Here is an 18,350-nt window from a genome sequence, read left to right as displayed (position 1 = left end):
TGGCGGGGTCGTACTGGTCGACTGTAAGGACAGTGTTATAGCGATGATAAATAACACAACCAGAGAGAACTCTGGGTGGGCATGCTTTTGCCCCTCCTTCCAGAGGTTTTCATAACATTCTCCAAACAGCGATGGGTGTAGCAGCCGTGGACATATTGACTGCATATCCATCCAGTGTGGATAGTTGAAGATGGATGAGTAGAAGTGACGAGGGTATACTCCCATTAATAAAAATCATATAATATGCAGTGGAAGGTGTTCAATTGGAATGGGTATACTGTAACTACGGGTGGATATTTTCTGCTCGTGAGTTGTGCTTGGGAAGGGTGACGTTGTCAATATCTATAAAGCAGCATGTTTGGTTAACGCTATCATTTATAACTACACTACGTACTGGTAATTAATACATAGTTTAAACTTGGTGCAATGTCTATATCTGAAGTAGACCTATGATCAACCCAGAGGGGTGATATCCCAGAACTGCTCCCATTGTAGTCTGTGATTCGGTGGCTGCGACAGGGGCGGTGGCGTGCTTGATCCTGCTGGTCAATTGTGTATTTAACCAGCTTGAAAGTAGTTGGTTTCGTCTCTCGTGGCTATCTTTTCCTACCCACCTGGCTTCCTGAAGATGGTTCAGGTCGGCCGTGTCAAGGCCTCCTGGGGCGACGTCCAAGGTCAGACCCTGATTCTACACTCGTGTCCAGCCTAACCAGATGGCCTAGTTCATTACGATTTCCAGTTACGAGTGTCGCCAGCAGAATGGTGGCAGAGCGTCGACATTACACTGCAGGCCGAGTCGGTCAGCCTCGTGCAGAGCTGGCCTCCAGTTCCCGAAGCAGTCCAGCTCTGGTACTCTGATTCATCGCAATCGACTTCTTGGACGAGGCTAGAACAAGGGCCTGGGTCGGTTCTCATGCTTAGGGCGCTCCAGGCCGCCGCTCAGGAACAGCGGCCCAGCGCGATCCGATTTGTCTTCTCCGCTAAGCAGGGGTACCTGGTTCGGACCGACATTCTCTCTTTGCGCATGGTGGACCTCGAGCTGGTGGATTCGGTGATCTTGTTCTTTGCTGCTGAGCCTGGTAAACTGTTCAGCCCCCTGTCCATCGATCCGCTCGCAGCCACAGATGCGTACACTGCCTTGCATGCCGTTTTGAATACCGCAGTTGGGGGCCTGCTTCTTGCGACACCGGTGGACTATCAGCAGATGTTCTCTACTCTGGACCAGGAATTTGCCAATCGGCTGTCGTTCCCATGGGTTCTCGACGCTCCTGCACCGCGCAAAAGCCTTGCTATTGTGGAAGGCGGACGCAGTAGTCCAGAGCATGGCGGCACAGCAACAAGTATATACACAGCTGCTCAAGCCCTCAACATCGATGTGATCGTCCTCGATGTTCCAGGGCACTGGCTTGAAGGGCCCGAGTACGCCCACTGGCGCAGGGAGTTCGTCCCGGTGCAACTCGAGCCACCATCGCTACTGCGGGATCGCATATTGGAGGCCTTGTCCGACCGCAAAGTTGACGGAATAGTTACATTCTGTGATGCGTACCAGGTGGCCATAGCCCATGCCGCAGACCAGCTGGGATTGCCTACAGCACCCGCCGAGGCGTATGAGATCGCGACCGACAAGTATCGCACGGGGCTTTCTGAGGGCCGACCTGCATATCTTGTGCGTGGGCCCAAAGAAGCTCTGGAAGTGGTCCAGGAAAGAGCCCTCGAGTTCCCCTTAATCGCCAAGCCCTGTAAAGGCTTTTTATCTGAGGGTGTGTTCAAAGTCCACGATACCGAGGATCTCATCCGTGCAGTGCAGAGTGTTGATTTAGACCGCCATGGCACTGAGTTCGTGCTCGAGCAGTACTGCGATGGGCCAGAAGTTGATATCAACTTTGTGCTTTCGCAGGGAGAGATTCTCTTTTGTGAAATCTCTGACGATTTCCCCAAGTCTGGAGATGTCGGCGACCCTTCATCCTCCGCTCCTCCGTCGTTCATTGAGCTAGGCAATGTCTTGCCCTCCAAGCTCCCATCTACAGAGATCGAACTTCTTCGCACTTCGCTGCACCAGAGCTTGATGCAGCTGGGACTGACCACGGGCATATACCACCTCGAGGCACGAGTGCAGCATTCCTTGATGGAATACGGCCCAGTACCATCTACGCCCAATTCTACTTCTGACGCTATTGACTTGGTCCCTCGACAAACGATGCCCCTGCAAAAGCCGTCCGCGTGGTTAATTGAAATAAACCCTCGTCCTCCCGGCATCCAAGAGACCGCGGCCGTAGAGTCAACCTACGGAGTCGACTACTGGGGCATTGGGCTGCTGGCATGTCTGCGCGACCATACGCGCCTCCACGCCCTCGCCCAACCATTCCGGCAAGGGCCCCAGTACTGGTGCGAAATGATCTTCATCCCCGTCACTACAGGGGGCAGATTTGAGTCGGACGACGTCTGTGCGGACCTTGTCCATCGGCGGCCTGACCTTGCAAAGCACATCTCCAAGGCCTTTTGCTTTTTGCGGCGAGGCGACGTGGTCCCGGCGCCTGAGTCGGGGATCACGGCATGGGTGGCATATTTTATTGTGTTTTCGAGAATTAGCCGGGAGCATCTTTTAGCGGTTTCTGCGGATGTAAGGAGAGAGACAAGATTCACTGTTTCTCACAATTGATGGGTCTGTGGCGATAATGAATGGGGCATGATTAAACCGTATCCTGAGCTCATGATCTATATACGCCCTAAGACACCCTATCGCTCCTTGTAAAAGCAAGAGGAAACAGCTTATAACATATGAGGCCGTCTAGAGGTAGACTACCAGAAATTTAGAATACCCAGGCTCATTACATTACGCCGGCACCCACCTACGTACTCGAAGGTCCCGTCTCATGGATGTCGAGAGATCACTCTTATCAACGTATAACCTGTTCACGAGGAGCAGCTGCCGTCGTTACAAGCTAAGTCGTCTGCACAATCATCGTCAGAGGAGCACGACGCGCCTTCGACATCGGTAAGTTAGCATAGCTGTGATAGCTAGTGGAGGGGTAATACCTTCGCAGTGTGCGGGCCACGAGCAGTTGTCGCCAGTCGGCGCAGGAGTGGTAGTAGTAGTGGAAGTGCTTGTAGTTTCAGCCAGGTCATCGCCGTTGATCCCAATATTAGAAAGAAGAGAATTCATGAGATCGTTGCCCATCGACTTGAGTTTCCCAAAGTCCGAGATGTAGTTCTCGTTGAGAACGTCCCCTGGCAGCACAGACTTGTCGCCCAGGAAGAGGATGTCTGGTTGTCAGTTAGTTGTATGATCAGTTGATCGTTATGGAAGAGAAATCACAAGTAACATCCGACTCTGTATGACCCTTGTCCCCAGCCAGGCTGTCGTTGGGGAAGCAGGTGCGGGCCATCAACCATGAAGCCTCGCCGGTGACCTGGGGCTCATCACCGTTGGAATCGCCGAGGATGCCATAGAACATTTTGCCATCGCTGGATGGTGAGCTAGCGTCTGTTGACATGCAGGAGAGATTCATACCAGATAACAGCGGCGATATTGTTGCCAGACAGGGTCTCTTCATTCTGTGTGAGATACTCATCCGGAATGACGATAAATGGGACCTTTGGGGTCAACAATCACAATATAATAGAAGGACTGCAGGGTCTCACCTCGTAGGCAGCGAGGCTTCCCCAGTTTGTTTGAGGCTGACCATCTGGATTTCCCTGCGCAGTGTTAGAGGCCGCGCAGGACCTTCAACGATTGATTTGCGTACATCACAGTCATGATCCAGGCCGTCACAATCGACATCCATGTCGGCGGTGAAGACAATCGCAGCACCCTGTTGTCATTAGCATGCCCTAACAGTGCTGGAAGGGCTAACTTACGTCGTCGAAGGAGGCCCAATCACTGAAGATTTGGGATTCTTCATCAGACTCGGTGCTTATCGGGTACGAGTCGGCGACCTGGCTCAGCTTCGAGACGGCTGATAGGATTTTATCAACCGGCAGGCTCGCATCAGCAGCGAAGTAGTCCGCTGGGGGACCTCCGTCAGGGCTGTCGTAGTCTTCTCCATTGACCTGTTGGCCCCAGGCAGAGCCACCCAGCATCAGCAAGGCTAGTTGAAAGAGAGAAAGTTTGGCAAACATATCGTTCCAATGATATAAACGAAAAACGTAAGGTACTGTCAATTGTGGTTGATGGCTGGAGAAATCAGACTGAACGGCAGGACATCTTCACGGCTTAAGTACGCGACGTTAATACGCGTATACTAAGTAATATTTCCATAACTCTGCCCCCAGCTAGGCCTGGGCCATGACACGGATGTTTGAGATCGGACTGGAGGTTGCAATTCAACAAGGTTTACTATGACCAGTCTGGGCAACGTAGGCGAGGCACTATAACGCTGATCGTGTGGATCAGGGGTCTTTTCTTCAGGATAAGAGGAATTGGACACACGGATAACCTCCGCAAGTCTCTCGAAACGCCCGATGTCACCTCCGTAGCTTGGGGCAGTGCTGTTTCAGTTCAGCCATAAGGAGATGAGCAGTGGAGGGAGCCCGCTGATCGGGCAGACAGAGAACCAGGCAAGAAGCTTGACACGGCCTTCTTCGACCAAGTTGCAGGCATGACGAGCTCTCTAAATGAAGTGCGAAGTGCGAATTCGAAGTGCGAGGTCGACCCCACGAGCTGAGGACAGGGGGAGTGCGAGCGTTGATCTTGAATGACGGGCCCTAGAATATCTTCATTTCAGGGAGAAAGCGGGCTCTTCCGCCGTCTCCTACGTCAGTAGTCTAGTCAATGGGGCATCTGCTGTTGAATGGTATATACAGATGCCCGGCAGTAGGTGTTGACCGTTGTAGACTTGCAGGCCTGTTCAGGTTAACCTCCATCACAATTCTGATAGCTTCTCTTCATACAGCCAGAGCGACAAGCCTGTGATGGACGGCAAGGCTAGGTTGGTTTCGAAATCAAGGTAGCAGGATCGCATGCTCTACATTAGGCAATACTGTGCGGCCTGGACACAGGGCCACCGACAGCTGCCAGGAAGATCGTACCGAGTGCGAGCTCCGCCACCCTGAACAGACAGGCTCATGTACAGGCCAGGGCAGACGATCGTTCAGCCCAGCCAAGCACCGAGAGGAAAACGGTGTAGATTTCCGCAAGGCTGCCTCGTAGTCTGTCGACCCTGCTCGCACTTGATCGGCCGGTGGGTTCTTCACACTCCATCGTCCGTCTCCAGCTTATCACGACCAGAGACTCAAACCCGTGTCGATCTTAGTATTTTATTCCTAACCCCATGTATCGCTACATGAATCACAGATCGGCGCGTCGACATGGGGGCCATTTCGTTGTCGCTCGAGTCGCCATAACCTTGTGGAGGATTAAAGGACGGAACAAGCCCGGCAGTGCGTTCCAATTAGTCCAGCATTCTTTGCGATTTTCGTTGCTTGGCCAAGCTTAGCTACATAAAATGAAGTTAATTCTTTCTCTTCTAGCATCGGTGCCCCTGGCCATGGCCTGGTTCCCCGGTCTGGACAAAGACATCTTCGCCGCCACCGGTGAGAATATCTTCAATTCCACCACTAATCCTGTCAACAAACGCTACCTCCCCGATGCAAACAAGATTCGGGGTGTCAACCTCGGTGCCCACTTCATTTTTGAGCCCTGGATTGCCGAAGACAAATGGGAATCCATGGGCTGCCCAACGGATGAAAAGCACAAGTCCGAGTTTGACTGTGTCTCATCCCTGGGACAGGATCAAGCTGACAAGGTCTTCCAGGACCACTGGGGGTCATGGGTTACCAAGGATGAGATCTCGCAAATGCGCGAGTATGGCCTGAATACAATTCGTATCCCTGTTGGATACTGGCTCAAAGACGACCTTGTCGACCCAGACTCGGAACACTTCCCACGTGGTGGACTCCAATATCTTGCCGATGTTTGTGACTGGGCTGCTGAGGCTGGCATGTATATCATTATGGATTTCCACGGGCTGCCGGGAGCTCAGCAAGCAGAACAGCCCTTCACCGGCCAGGTACGTATGCTCCGAGCTGAGGCAGGCTTCGGTAGCTAATGGGCCTATTATAGTACGCCCCCAGTCCCGGATTCTACCAGGACGCGCAGTATGACCGGGCGATTGAGTGGATCGAGTGGATGACCAAGAACATCCATCAAGACAACAAGTTCCGTAATGTTGGTATGATTGAGCTCGTGAATGAGCCTCTACAGGGCTCGGAGCAAACAGACAGCATGCGCAAGGGCTACTACCCTGACGCATGGAAAGTAAGCAGCCTCTACCTTTCGATTGTTGCAGTCCAGCCAGAGAACTAATACTACCAGCGTATCCGCGATACTGAATCTTCGATCGGAGTTGCCCAGGGCAGCAGCCTGCACATTCAAATGATGGATTCGAAATGGGGTTCAGGCAATCCCAAGGAGTTTCTTGATGATGACACCTTCGCAGCATACGATGACCACCGCTACCTCAAGTGGAGCGAGGTCCCTACCGGCAAAGATAGCTACATTGATGCCTCGTGCAATGATGACCGTGGTGGCGACTCCCCGCTCATCGTTGGCGAATGGAGCTTGAGTGTGAACAGCGATGTCGAAGGCAATTCAGATTGGGATCCATCGACAAACCAGGAGTTTTACACGAAGTGGTTTGCAGCCCAGGTCATTGCGTACGAGAAGCAGCAGGGCTGGGTTTTCTGGACCTGGAAGGCTAACCTGGGCGACTACCGCTGGTCATACAAGGGTAAGTTATTATTTCGATGTCTTCTGTTCAGGTGGCTAACGAGTGGCAGATGCTGTTGATGCTGGCGTGATTCCCAAGGATCTGGACAGTGTGTATGACAACTCGCCCTGCTAATTGAAGGTGGCTTGAAGCAGGGCATCAACATGTTTCTTTGACGCATAAAATAGCTTATACTGTATATAGTAGCAGTAGGAGCTGCAATGACCTGTGCATCCTTCATTCCTCACTCCATGATCAAATTCCGCTTGCAATCTAAATCACGTCTCCAGATTCTCCGTACTACTCGACCTGAACGATGATATTTCAACAGCCCCAATGGAATGATGGAGTTGGAGAGTTGGAGACCAGGGACGATAAATCCCGCGGGATTCACAGTCCCGCAATGGCATGACCGGCCGAACATGACCCAGGGCGATTACCAGTAACCGCAGTCTAATAACATCTTAGCTGCTATTGTCACAATAAAAGAGCAGACTCTTCCACTCCTCCATCCACCGCCCACAATGCCCCATTCACCAAAACGCGTTCGGACAGCCCAGTCGGGGGCCTGTAGCCACTGTGTGAAGAGGAAAAAACGCTGCTATATCGGTGTCAAGGGGATCCCATGCACTACATGTGATAGATTAGAGCTGCCGTGTGATGGCAAAACTATTGTTGCCAAAGTGCAAGTGCTCCCAACAGCGTGGATAATCTTTGCTAACTGCTGCTAGCTCTGGCTCGCAGTCCAAGAGCCGCCCCCCGTCCCTGAAATACTGCGAAGGTACAGTTGGAACGACTGCCTTTGCTGCAAATCTGCTTGAAGTGTATACTAAACTCAACATTAGAAGGATTATTTGCCTCTCAACTGCAATTGGCCGAGCGCAAGCAGAGGTTTCGCTCTGGTGCCCCTGATATTGTCTCGACGACCGATCCTCTCGACAATTATTTATCCATTATTGATCGATTTCTTGGGCTGCAGCACCATCTTGGTCTGCAGATGACGAACACCCCCGACTACGTGACGAAACTGCCGGACCGACTCGCGGCAGAGGACATTGAGTACATTGAGACAAAGGGGTCGTTATGCCTTCCAACTGCGCGCTTTCGCACGGAGCTGCTGAAAAGCTATATCCTCTGGGTCCACCCCGAGGTGCCTGTGTTGGACTTGGACCTGTTCTTGCGGGCCATTGCGGACAACAACGGTACCAACCCGATAAGTCTACTCTTGTTTCACGCAGTGATGTTTGCCGGTGCAGCGTTTGTCGACGTGAGCCACATTCACCAGGAGGGGTATACGACTCGCGAAGCAGCGCGGGAGATTCTGTTCCAACGGGCGAAGGTCTGTACAATCGCCAATAATATACATCTCGGTTCATACTGACGTAGAGGAATAGGTACTACTGGAAACTGAGTGCGAAGACGACCGTCTCGCCACCGTACAGGCGCTGCTCCTCTTAGTCCATTGGCAAGATGTGCGAAATACAGAAAAAGACGCGAGCCACTTAATCGGCATCGCACTGTCCCTGGCAATATCAATTGGTCTCCATAGGAGTCCCGATCGCTCCTCCATGTGTCTCCGCCAGCGGCACGTTTGGAAGAGAACGTGGTGGAGCCTGTATAACCACGCACGACTAACATCGGAAGACTTACTCACAATGATGACCATCGAAGGGGACCATCATGTCGGCGAGGCCCCCGAGTTGCGGATGATCACAGTATGTGACTTCCAAATCGAGATACTGGCCCCAGAGGTGCGAGCTGTTGTTGATGACTGCGAGGTACTTCGCAGCCTCGAGAAGCAAACCACCCACGCAATTCTGTTTGTAGAAAAGACGAAGCTGTGTTGCGTATCACAGTTTTCCAGCTTCTCAAATAGGGTCAAGAACCTGCTATTAACACCCGACAAGCCAGGAATTCAGGTATGCCCTAAACCAGGCGACCTGTTCGGCAAACGGAGTCTGGAAGAACTTGAGGACTGGTATACCCAGCTGCCATATGCAGCCCAGCATAGCTTTCCAATATCATTGGCGCCAACCCCTTGGGAGAGAAGCATCTATCTGCATCGTGCTTGGCTGAAGCTCCTCCACCTGGGCACTTCGTATGCCGCCCTCTGGGAAGATATTCGAGGCATTCCAGATTCCATTAACTCGGAATTCAAGTCACAATACCTCAAAACGCTGGACAAATACCTCGTTGAAGTAACCGATCTTTTCGAGGAGGTTTATAGCCTGGACATTGCTGGGTTTCTCCCTGGGCCCGCGGTAGCTCTGTTAGTCCTTGCACTGGCATACAACCGCCGACTTCGCGATTGCGACAAATTCAAGACCCGGAAGGGCGCCCTTAAGGTTCATCAGTGCTGGAATATCATGCGCCAATTGCGCAGTGTCTCATATTTGGCGAGGGGCATGGATGGTCTTCTAAACGATAGAGCGTCGGATCATCAATGGCATCGCCTGACTTCCTTTCTTCTTATTCCCCTGAATACTTTGTCCACAGAGTGCGGGTGTATATGGGGTTCTCATGAGTGAGAACACCCCCGTTGTCGAGGATGAGGCCGTGTTTGCTGTTATGACTGCTGTTGAGATGTGCTCGAAGCCGGCGTACCATCTCCGCCACAGCCTACGAGAGGTGTTGGTGATATGTAACTCTTGTAGCTAGCTCCATGGTTGTGGTACCTACAAGTATCGAATAATTGCCACCAGCACCGGCAGAAAAGGTCAAGCCGCCTATAAGTGTAATCGGCTTCTGGGGTTTCTCTATAGCGATCCCCAGTACCTGGCAGGCCAAGTTCGGGACTAGAGGGAAGCAGCTGCCATCGAGCCTCAATAGCGGCCTACAGCCTAGAGATCAGGCACTGAACGTACGAGTAAATAGTACCGGCCTGTGATCAATATGAACCCGTTTGAAATTCCACACCTGATTCGCACTTTGGCGAGTTGATATATCCACAAGCTACTCTTGTCCGTACTAATAGTGTCCATAGGTACATCAGTCCATAGACTTTTCCAATTATTCTAGCAGACTAAACATCAATTCTCCCGCTATGCAAGCCCCCAGTGACAGCGATATCAGCTCCGGTGGTATACCCCGCACCATCACTTAGAAGATATGCAACAGCAAGAGCCAGATCGTCCGGACGGCCTATACGACCTAAGGGGGGTGTCGTTTGAAATACGCTCTGGATCTCGGTGAACTGCTTAGACATGGAAGTTGCAATGAATCCAGGCGATATCGTGTTGACGCGGATGTTAAAAGGGGCCATCTCTACGGCCAGAGTCTTTCCAAGAAGCCTTATAGCTCCTTTGGAGGCCCCGTAGATTGAAACTCGCTGAGCGGGAATGGCGCAGTGGGCAGCGATAGAGGCAACCATGACAATGGATCCTCCGCTTCCTTGTTTCGCCATCTGTTTTGCCGCTAATTGGGCACTAAAGAAGGACCCCAGCACCTGGATAGGATGTTAACAGTAGTGTTTGAAGATAAAGCCAATGGAGTTGGTGCTAACATACATTGATATCAAGTATTCTGCTGGATTCCTCCCAGGTATGCTGGAGGAACGGTTTGTCTAAAGCGACTCCGGCCGAGGTGATGCTATGTCCCTGATTAACCAACGGTAAACTTCACTATTTGATATAATCAACAGTGCTTTTGGTACCAGTTGTCTATGCGCCCGACATCCCTGACGACGTTCTCGAATGCTGCATCCATGCCAGGCTTCGACGTGACGTCCATTCTTTGGTAGATCAGCGAGATGAATTCGAACACAGGTGTGACGAAAGACCAATTACCTGTAATATTTGAACCGAGTGTTGTACGCGTTTTCCAGCTCAGCCAATTCGCGTTCGGGCTGCAGGACGTCAAGAATTACCACATCACTTCCCAGGCCTGCTACAGTCTCAGCAAGAGTGAGCCCGATTCCTCTTGCGCCCCCTGATTTGCGCCCAAGTCAGCTGTTCATTGTTCTTGTCATATACCTAGACCTATAGGAACTCGTGGAAATACCCGTAATGACTGTGACCTTTCCATTGAGGGAAAGCTTTTCCGCTATGGTTCCTGTCGCCAGCACTGGTGGAGGAGCTCGATTTACGAGACCGCTGCTAAATCCACGTTTGTTGGGCACAAGGTCGGGTGTTGGGGCGCGATACATAGTTCCAACAGATGGGCGGGAGGTATACAAGCTTATGCCATAAAGCGCTTGTCGACTGCCCCTGATGGTGGACGATCTAATGGTAGGTGACATCTTGGTCTATGGCAAAAGGTTGTCTTGCAAGTAGAGACTCTTGTATGAGGCCATACCAAATGTTACAGCACCCCTTATAAGCTTAGGAGTAGTGGCTGCCCCTCGGTCCCTCTTCTCCCCTCACCATCGGGATCAATTCAACATTCATTGCTGACTTGTCAATCGTGTTCTGCCCGCGGGTTTCCTTTCCCGCGGTGGCGATCCTTGTGCGCAGGACTCCTTTAGTCCATGTCCATCACCTCCGGTATCCACCGCATTGGATTCCAAGTGCACGCCTGATGGGCAATAACCTGTCTTATTTTATTTTGTTTTTCATTGTAACGCGACTGATGCATTCTTGGGATCGTGCTGAAGGGGCGAGATTTCCGTCTTTCAGCAAGGGCAGGATGATTGAAATTTGAATGACGACTATACAAGCTATATACATTGGTACTAGTGTGCCACAAGCCGAAGGAATCCAGCATACAATTCCCGTAGAGGGCCCATTGACACCCACTCTCTTTTCAAAATGAACCCCGCAAGCAAGATGGCCAGCGCTGCGTAGGTCTCTTTGTTCGTAGTGCGAATCACCCTCTTAACGGTGTTTAGAGCCCATAGTTTGGACTTTGGAGACTCAATGAAGACTCCGACCTGCGGCATGAGCGATTCTTTCCAGTATGTAGAGGCGTAGCCTGGCCATGAGGCGGAGTTTCTGCCGTGCTTGTTGATGTACCAGTTCGAGCATCCGGACTCGAAGACGGTCCCTCGTAGCTCTGAGTGCACACGATTTACCCACTGGTTCTCTGCTGTCGCTTTGACATCAAGTGATGATATGCGCCTGTCGATAATCGGTACGAGTAGGGTTCTTGCCAGGTACTCTACCTGGACCTCTGACGCGAAGAGGACGGAATTGTGGGCAGGGAACGTATTGGGGCCAAAACTGCGAGGATGCATCATATCAGAGTGGCTTTCCATGGTAATAGGACAGAGTGAGACACGCTTACAGCATAGCAAAGTTGGGGAAGTTATGCACGTAGGTTCCCATGTAGGCCTGCGCTCCGCGGCTCTCCTTCCACTGCTCCGACAGACTCTTGCCCTGCCTGCCGTATATCTCCATGGGTACAAGGAATTGCTGAACGTCATATCCCGTTGCTAGGACGATGGCATCGAACTCAGTCCGGTTACCGTCAGTACTGGTGATGCCTGTTTCATCGATGGAACCGATCCCGACTGGGGCGACTTCTACATTGCTGCGATGGAGGTTTTCGAGGTAGTTGGGATCGAAAATGCGTCGCTTGCACCCAAGGGGGAAATCAGGGACCAGGAACTCGTGATACTGGCGAGGCGCCATCGAATAGATGTACTCTCGCGCTTTCTGTTCTGCTTTGGCGCGCAGCTTCTCAGCCGCTGGGCCTGGCATATATGTCGCAACCAGACTGTCGCTCATCAAGAAAAGTCGCAATCTTAGATACCTCTCCCAGAGAGGGACATTTCGAAAACACCACTTTTCAAATGCTGTAAAGTTCCGGTTCGGCCGCTCATGGTACCACTGGGCACTGCGGGCATACTGCTTCACGAAGGCTGCGTCCTGGGCAACAGCAGGCACGACCTGTGCGGCGCTGCAACCGTTCCCAATGACGGCCAGGCGCTTCCCTCGATAGTCGTATTTGTGATTCCACCGGGCTGTGTGGAATATCTCGCCCGTGAACTTCTCCATGCCCTGGAATTTTGTGTCGCGCGGCTTCGAAATCCCCCCGACGGCAGATATAAAGACAGTCGCAGATCGTGTATATTCGACACCAGTCTGAGTATCGCGGAGATGAACGTCCCAGTAGCCTTCCTTGTTCCACGAGGCGGATATACATTCAATGCCAAAGTGCATGTGTTTGCGAAGGTCAAACTTGTCCACGGTAGCTTCCATGTCTGCCAGGACGCCTTATCAGTACGGGGGCGAGCTGGTTCGGGCACGGTGGGATTTCATACACTCTAGGATTTCAGGGCCTTCGCATAGCTCCTTGGACCAGTTTGGATTCTGGTTGAAAGAAAACGAGTATAGGATAGTTGGGACATCGCATCCGCTATCACCCCCAAGTTAGCGGCAGCGAGTGAAAAACGGTCGGTGATACCCACACTCCAGGATATGTATTCTGCCTCCATGTACCTCCAGGGCCATCGATTTTGTCGTAGATCTATTTCGACGTAAGCAAACCCCCGTGCAAATTGTTACCTCTTGGTCAGCCTACCGTAAAATCGTTGAACCCCAACTTATGCTTCAGGGTATGTGCTAGAGCAATGCCAGAGGGTCCGGCGCCGATGATAATGACCTCAGGCAATTCCATACTGTCTTGTAGTGCAGTCTGAACTGATTATCGTACTTCGGACTGAACGTTGCGGATGACCCCTTTGGATGCTCTGGGTCTATGTATATGACAGCAAATGCCTTTCCATTGCATGTCCTCGACCCCAACCGCTAATCGGCTATACAGCTGGACAGGAATTTATTTCGCAACCGAGGTTGGGACCACATTGTGACTGTCGACTCGATCGGCGCTGTCCCAGGGGCTCCGCGGGATTAGAATCCCAGACCACTCTCACTGGGCACTGTACTCCGCTCGCATAAGTATTTGGCTGCTGGACATGAGTCATGGTCAGTCCGATCCATTGATTCGACTGTACAGGTACTCCGTAGGTGTAGACGAAGAGTTCCGCAGAGTTTCCCCATACCCACTGATCCCCATGGGTCTTTTATAGCATATGATCCGGGGGTGGGTCCCTACCAGCTGTTCAACCTCAAACAAACTATAGGATGAGATGCAATATATCGGTGTATATATATATATATATATATTGGTATCTATATCGCCGCCACCACAGCAATAGTACTCTAATTAAAATTATCCTCTCTGCTTACGCTGTTTCCTATTCGTTACTCAGCCATCATGTTGAATGTAGACTTTGCCAGAGGCCCAGTCCTCTTCCGTATCATGAGTCTGTGTTGTTGCTTGGTTTGTAGAGCTATGATCATCAACCAGTGGCTTTGAATTAATTCTTGGACAGGCATTTGGTATGTATGGGTACGATGCTGGTGTCCTTGGTGGTGTCCAAGAAACGAAGCCATTCAGAGACGCTCTCGGGGTAAGTTTATCTACCCAGCAACCAGAGAAAGCAGTCTGGACAGATATATACTGACGGGCTTTCTAGAACCCCACTGGAACCTACATCATTCCCATGATCGCTTCTAGCTACACCCTCGCTGCCACAGTCTGTGCGCTATTCACCTCGATCATAGGGATGCCACTGGGACGACGTGGATGTATCCTTCTGGGGGATATTCTCGTCATCATCGGGGGGAGTCTGCAGGCTTCGGCGTGGTCGGTTGCCCAAATAATTGCTGGCCGGGTAATATGTGTACGATGCTTCCCTTATCGTGTCTCTCAATCAACGGCACTGACTTTAGTAAATGTAGGGATTCGGCATCGGGGTATGTCTTGTCGATGCGTGTGAAAATATGGGACGCTAATGCCGGACAGTTCATCTCGTGCGCAGTTCCAACTTACATGGTACGTTCACAAGCCAGGACGACTTCAGATTGAACAGAGTGCTGATTCAGGCCAGGCCGAGATGAGTGTAAGCACCAAGCAGCGTGGCCCTGAAGTAGGTGTCCAGTGTATCTTCCTGGTCGGTGGTTGCGCGGTGGCATATTGGGTGGACTTTGGCTTCACTAGGATGGATAATCAAGTCTCTTGGGTAATTCTCGCCTGCAAGAAAATCGTTGTTGCCTAGCTACTGACAGTGCCAGCGCGTCCCAATTGGCTTACAGACCGTATTTGCCCTGGGGTCTGGGATTGGCATGTTTCTCCTCCCTGACACCCCCCGCTGGTACTACGCTCGCGGTCGGTATGAAGAAGGAGACAACATCCTGGCGCGACTGCACGACTGTCCAGTCACCGACGAGGTTGTGCAGGACATGAGACAATCCATCGTATCTTCCATTGAGTTTGAGGAGGAATCTAAAAGTTTCAGTGTCTCGGATTTGTTCTGGGATAGAACGGAACTTCGAGTCGGCCACCGCATTCGAGTGGCATTTCTGCTGCTCAGTATGCAGCAGATGATGGGTAAGAACTAAGCCAATGCCATATCTCTGTCTAAGCGTAGGTGGACACTGACGACGGCACTGATTGCACTCCAGGAATCAACCTGTCCGTTTACTACAGCACCATCATCTTTGGGCAGATCGGTTTATCATCCTTCATGTCCCAGCTCCTGGCAGCGGTCATGAACACAACCTTTGCTGCTGGGTCGTTTTTCCTCCCGGGTACAATTGAGAGGTTTGGGCGACGTAGCATCATGATCTACTCTGCGGCAGGGCTGACCGTCTGCATGGCGGTCTTTGTAGCGATGATTGGATCTCCTCACCCAACACTCGCTACCCAGTGGACGGCAGTTGCCGCTGCATTTCTCTACAATTTCATTTTTGGATACGGTTGGATCGGCGTCTGTTGGTTGTATGGCCCTGAGGTACCGTTTGTTCCCTCTCAATCTTATGATCCGTGCGAATAACTTATCCCATGCTAACTCACCTAGATTGCGCCCCTTCGGTTTCGCCATGTGGGTGGCGCTGCAACGGCATTTGGTGAATGGCTCTTCTGCTTTATCACGGTGTTTGCCGGGGGAATTGGCCTGCAAAATGTTGGGTGGAAGATGTGGTTGTGGTGTCTTCTGTCTTGTGCTTTAGCGGTTCCGTTTGTATACTTTCTCTGTCCGGAAACAACTGGGAAAACGCTTGAGGAGATTGATCTGCTGTTTGCAAAGGTCGACTCGGGAAATCCGTCGCTGGAGCTGGGCTCTCACGGCAGTCACTTGAAGGAAGCCTCGGAGATTGAGCATGAAGAGCGGGTTTAGCGTGTCATCAGACACAGCAGATACCAGATAGGAGAGGTAACTAGGAGGCAGGGATGACCGCGGGGTAGGCCATTCGAATATTGGGTTCAAATTAATACGAGACGCGTATAACGCGGTAGAATAAAATGAATGGGTGGTCTGGCATGAGTCATGCCCTAACTCTGGCGTTGATATCCCCGGAATTGCAGTAGCCGGCGCTGTCCAAACTTGTCCAACCGAACTCCGAATGCCCCACCGTGTGTCTGCGACGGTCAAGTCCTAGTCCTGGCCAGGTTTTTAGCTAGGGGCCCCGTGGGGAATAAGATAACCATCAAATTCCGGGGTACGCTAACTGGCTGGCTCTGTTCGAAAGGATGGGGTACCTTCTAGGATATAAACCGTAGTAATCTAGTTCACACAGAGAATGAACCCCAGATCCACTGCTAGTAATTTACTTTCGCAAAATGTTCAACCTAAAGGGCAGGGCCCTGAGGCTCGCCATCACCATCTGCTCCGGCAGCGCTTACTTACTGTTTGGCTACGACCAGGCACGCAATACCCTATCCTTCGGCTTTGATATGTGGGCTAACACACCTCTCTCTCCAGGGAGTACTGGGCGGACTTGTGTCACACCCAAGCTTTCTTTCAGCCATTGGGAATCCCAGTTCTGGTTTTCTCGGAACTATTGTCGCTCTCTTTAATATTGGATGTCTTGGGGGATGCTTGATCTCTGCCCTCTGGGGCAATCGTCTCGGCCGCAAGAGGACCATCACCTATGGATGTCTCATCATGATCATCGGTGGTATTATTCAGGCGAGTACGTTTGGCGCCGCTCAACTTATAGTCGGTAGAATCATATCTGGTATTGGGAACGGTACGAAGCCATGAACAGTACACTACGGGGCGTTGTGTTTGCTGACGAGGGCTGTCAGGGATGAATACGTCGACGGTGCCAGTCTATGTATCGGAAACCTCCAAAAGCACTGCCCGAGGAAGGTCTCTGGCTATTCAGATGTCGATAGTCATCGTAGGGCTGCCTCTGTCACACTACTAGACCACTTACTGATTTCAGCCAGTTCGGTACTGTCGTTGCCTACTGGCTAGATTATGGCATGATTCGAGGTCAGATGGGAGAGGTAAGATGGCCCTGTCCTGACAAAGAATTAGAAAGAACAAGTCCAGATTCTAATAGTTTCTCAAAGGTCGTTTGGCGCTTCCCGCTGGCATTTCAGGATGTTTTCGCTTTGGCCACCATTGCCATGATGCCTTTGGTTCCTGAGTCGCCCAGATGGCTTTATTCCCAAGGCAAACGGCAGGAGGCTATTGAGGCTCTTTGTCGCATAATGGACAAGCCTGAACGTGACGGTGAAGTCTCTACCATCGTTGCGGAGATGCAGCAAGCCGTTTCTCTCGAGGAAAGTGACTCCAAGCTCAGTCTCCGTAGCATCTTCCTCGACAAGACGGATATGAAAAACGGCCGGCGTCTGCTGCTTTGCTTCCTCATCCAACTGTTTCAGCAGTTTACTGGAATTAATGTCATTGCATTCTACGGTATGAATCAGACCCCGGTAGCCTAGGATAGTGCTGATACTATATACAGTCACCATTGTTCTTGAAACAAATGTCGGCCTAAGCCACGAAATGAGCAGCCTCGTCGCCGGGTTTATTCAGATTGCTTTCTGGGCTGGGACGTTCCCACCCATGTTCTTGCTGGATAGATTGGGTCGCCGCAAAGTACTCATGTACGGGTCAACAATACTCTGCATCTCGATGGTGCTATTCACAGTCGGCATAGCACTCGCAACCCCAGCCTCCTCTCGTCTTGCACTTGCCATGTTAATCATTTATGAGTTCTCGTTCGGCATGTCGTGGAACAGTGTCCCTTGGCTCTATGCCCCAGAGATCACACCTCTAAATCTTCGCCATGTCGGGGCCGCCGTAGGATGTTTCTCGGAGTGGCTCTGGACCTTTGTAAGAAAATCCAGTCTCTGCTTAAAATACTCAACGAGAGGGGAGCCGTGCTAACACTTGACTACCTCCTAGGTTATCGCAATCATGACTCCTGCTGCCATTGCCAACACGGGCTGGAAGATCTATCTATTATTCTGCATTATGATGACTTTGAGCATCCCATTTGTGTACTTCTTCTTGCCAGAGGTAAGGTCTTTATTATTTCGGTTTACTCCGATCATGCCGTCCTGTGCTAATACCTGAATCAGACAACTGGAAAGTCTCTGGAAGAAATCGACTACATCTTCGTCAAAGATGGAGCTCCACATAGTGAGCCGTATGCAACGTCACGATCGTCAGTTGACATCGAGATGAAGACGGAAGGTCGCAGCAACCAGGTGGAAAACGTATAGAAATTGAATGAACCTGTGCCTTGGTTAGGAAAGACAGTAAGCCATGCCGTACGGCGTCCGGTCCTCCAGTAGTTCCCCTAGATAACATGGATCTAGAATCACAGGATAATACACCTGATGCGAGCTCGTACCTACAAGGCTTACCCTTTTTATTTCTTCATAGGGCTTTTCTAATTTCTGTAG

The 18,350-nt window shown here is 51.3% G+C and overlaps 8 protein-coding genes across 8 annotated transcripts; 5 read left to right on the top strand and 3 right to left on the bottom strand.

Moving 5' to 3' along the window:
- Positions 1–628: 628 nt before the first annotated feature.
- On the top strand, positions 629–2,659 carry fmpC (ATP-grasp enzyme fsqD; the record flags this gene model as incomplete). The annotated part of the gene is made up of 2 exons (XM_041697426.1): positions 629–674; positions 723–2,659. The coding sequence occupies 2 exons, from the start codon at positions 629–631 to the stop codon at positions 2,657–2,659; spliced, it is 1,983 nt and encodes a 660-aa protein (XP_041562958.1).
- Positions 2,660–2,913: 254 nt separating this feature from the next.
- Positions 2,914–4,119, bottom strand: APUU_81074S (glycoside hydrolase family 75 protein; the record flags this gene model as incomplete). The annotated part of the gene is made up of 7 exons (XM_041697425.1): positions 2,914–2,984; positions 3,037–3,264; positions 3,317–3,465; positions 3,512–3,594; positions 3,643–3,696; positions 3,747–3,812; positions 3,859–4,119. The coding sequence occupies 7 exons, from the start codon at positions 4,117–4,119 to the stop codon at positions 2,914–2,916; spliced, it is 912 nt and encodes a 303-aa protein (XP_041562957.1).
- Positions 4,120–5,486: 1,367 nt separating this feature from the next.
- On the top strand, positions 5,487–6,842 carry APUU_81073A (glycoside hydrolase family 5 protein; the record flags this gene model as incomplete). Its single annotated transcript, XM_041697424.1, has 4 exons — positions 5,487–6,008; positions 6,062–6,256; positions 6,314–6,728; positions 6,778–6,842. The coding sequence occupies 4 exons, from the start codon at positions 5,487–5,489 to the stop codon at positions 6,840–6,842; spliced, it is 1,197 nt and encodes a 398-aa protein (XP_041562956.1).
- A 389-nt stretch (positions 6,843–7,231) lies between these two features.
- Positions 7,232–9,235, top strand: APUU_81072A (Zn(II)2Cys6 transcription factor; the record flags this gene model as incomplete). The annotated part of the gene is made up of 4 exons (XM_041697422.1): positions 7,232–7,392; positions 7,439–7,488; positions 7,553–8,046; positions 8,102–9,235. 4 exons carry the CDS (start codon positions 7,232–7,234, stop codon positions 9,233–9,235), a joined length of 1,839 nt encoding a protein of 612 aa, XP_041562955.1.
- Positions 9,236–9,729: 494 nt separating this feature from the next.
- Positions 9,730–10,944, bottom strand: APUU_81071S (uncharacterized protein; the record flags this gene model as incomplete). Its single annotated transcript, XM_041697421.1, has 5 exons — positions 9,730–10,152; positions 10,214–10,295; positions 10,360–10,437; positions 10,493–10,634; positions 10,707–10,944. The coding sequence occupies 5 exons, from the start codon at positions 10,942–10,944 to the stop codon at positions 9,730–9,732; spliced, it is 963 nt and encodes a 320-aa protein (XP_041562954.1).
- A 432-nt stretch (positions 10,945–11,376) lies between these two features.
- On the bottom strand, positions 11,377–13,262 carry APUU_81070S (flavin-containing monooxygenase; the record flags this gene model as incomplete). The annotated part of the gene is made up of 5 exons (XM_041697420.1): positions 11,377–11,863; positions 11,928–12,846; positions 12,907–13,001; positions 13,054–13,112; positions 13,167–13,262. The coding sequence occupies 5 exons, from the start codon at positions 13,260–13,262 to the stop codon at positions 11,377–11,379; spliced, it is 1,656 nt and encodes a 551-aa protein (XP_041562953.1).
- Positions 13,263–13,989: 727 nt separating this feature from the next.
- APUU_81069A (uncharacterized protein) lies at positions 13,990–15,825 on the top strand (the record flags this gene model as incomplete). The annotated part of the gene is made up of 7 exons (XM_041697419.1): positions 13,990–14,058; positions 14,125–14,331; positions 14,390–14,404; positions 14,470–14,670; positions 14,723–15,038; positions 15,113–15,441; positions 15,508–15,825. 7 exons carry the CDS (start codon positions 13,990–13,992, stop codon positions 15,823–15,825), a joined length of 1,455 nt encoding a protein of 484 aa, XP_041562952.1.
- A 1,106-nt stretch (positions 15,826–16,931) lies between these two features.
- On the top strand, positions 16,932–18,167 carry APUU_81068A (uncharacterized protein; the record flags this gene model as incomplete). Its single annotated transcript, XM_041697418.1, has 5 exons — positions 16,932–16,940; positions 17,007–17,355; positions 17,405–17,775; positions 17,848–17,961; positions 18,024–18,167. The coding sequence occupies 5 exons, from the start codon at positions 16,932–16,934 to the stop codon at positions 18,165–18,167; spliced, it is 987 nt and encodes a 328-aa protein (XP_041562951.1).
- Between the last annotated feature and the right edge of the window lie 183 nt (positions 18,168–18,350).

Source organism: Aspergillus puulaauensis, chromosome 8 (genome assembly GCF_016861865.1).
Source record: "Aspergillus puulaauensis MK2 DNA, chromosome 8, nearly complete sequence".
In the NCBI taxonomy this organism is placed as follows: Eukaryota; Fungi; Ascomycota; class Eurotiomycetes; order Eurotiales; family Aspergillaceae; genus Aspergillus; species Aspergillus puulaauensis.
This window is presented reverse-complemented; position numbering and strand designations above follow the sequence as displayed.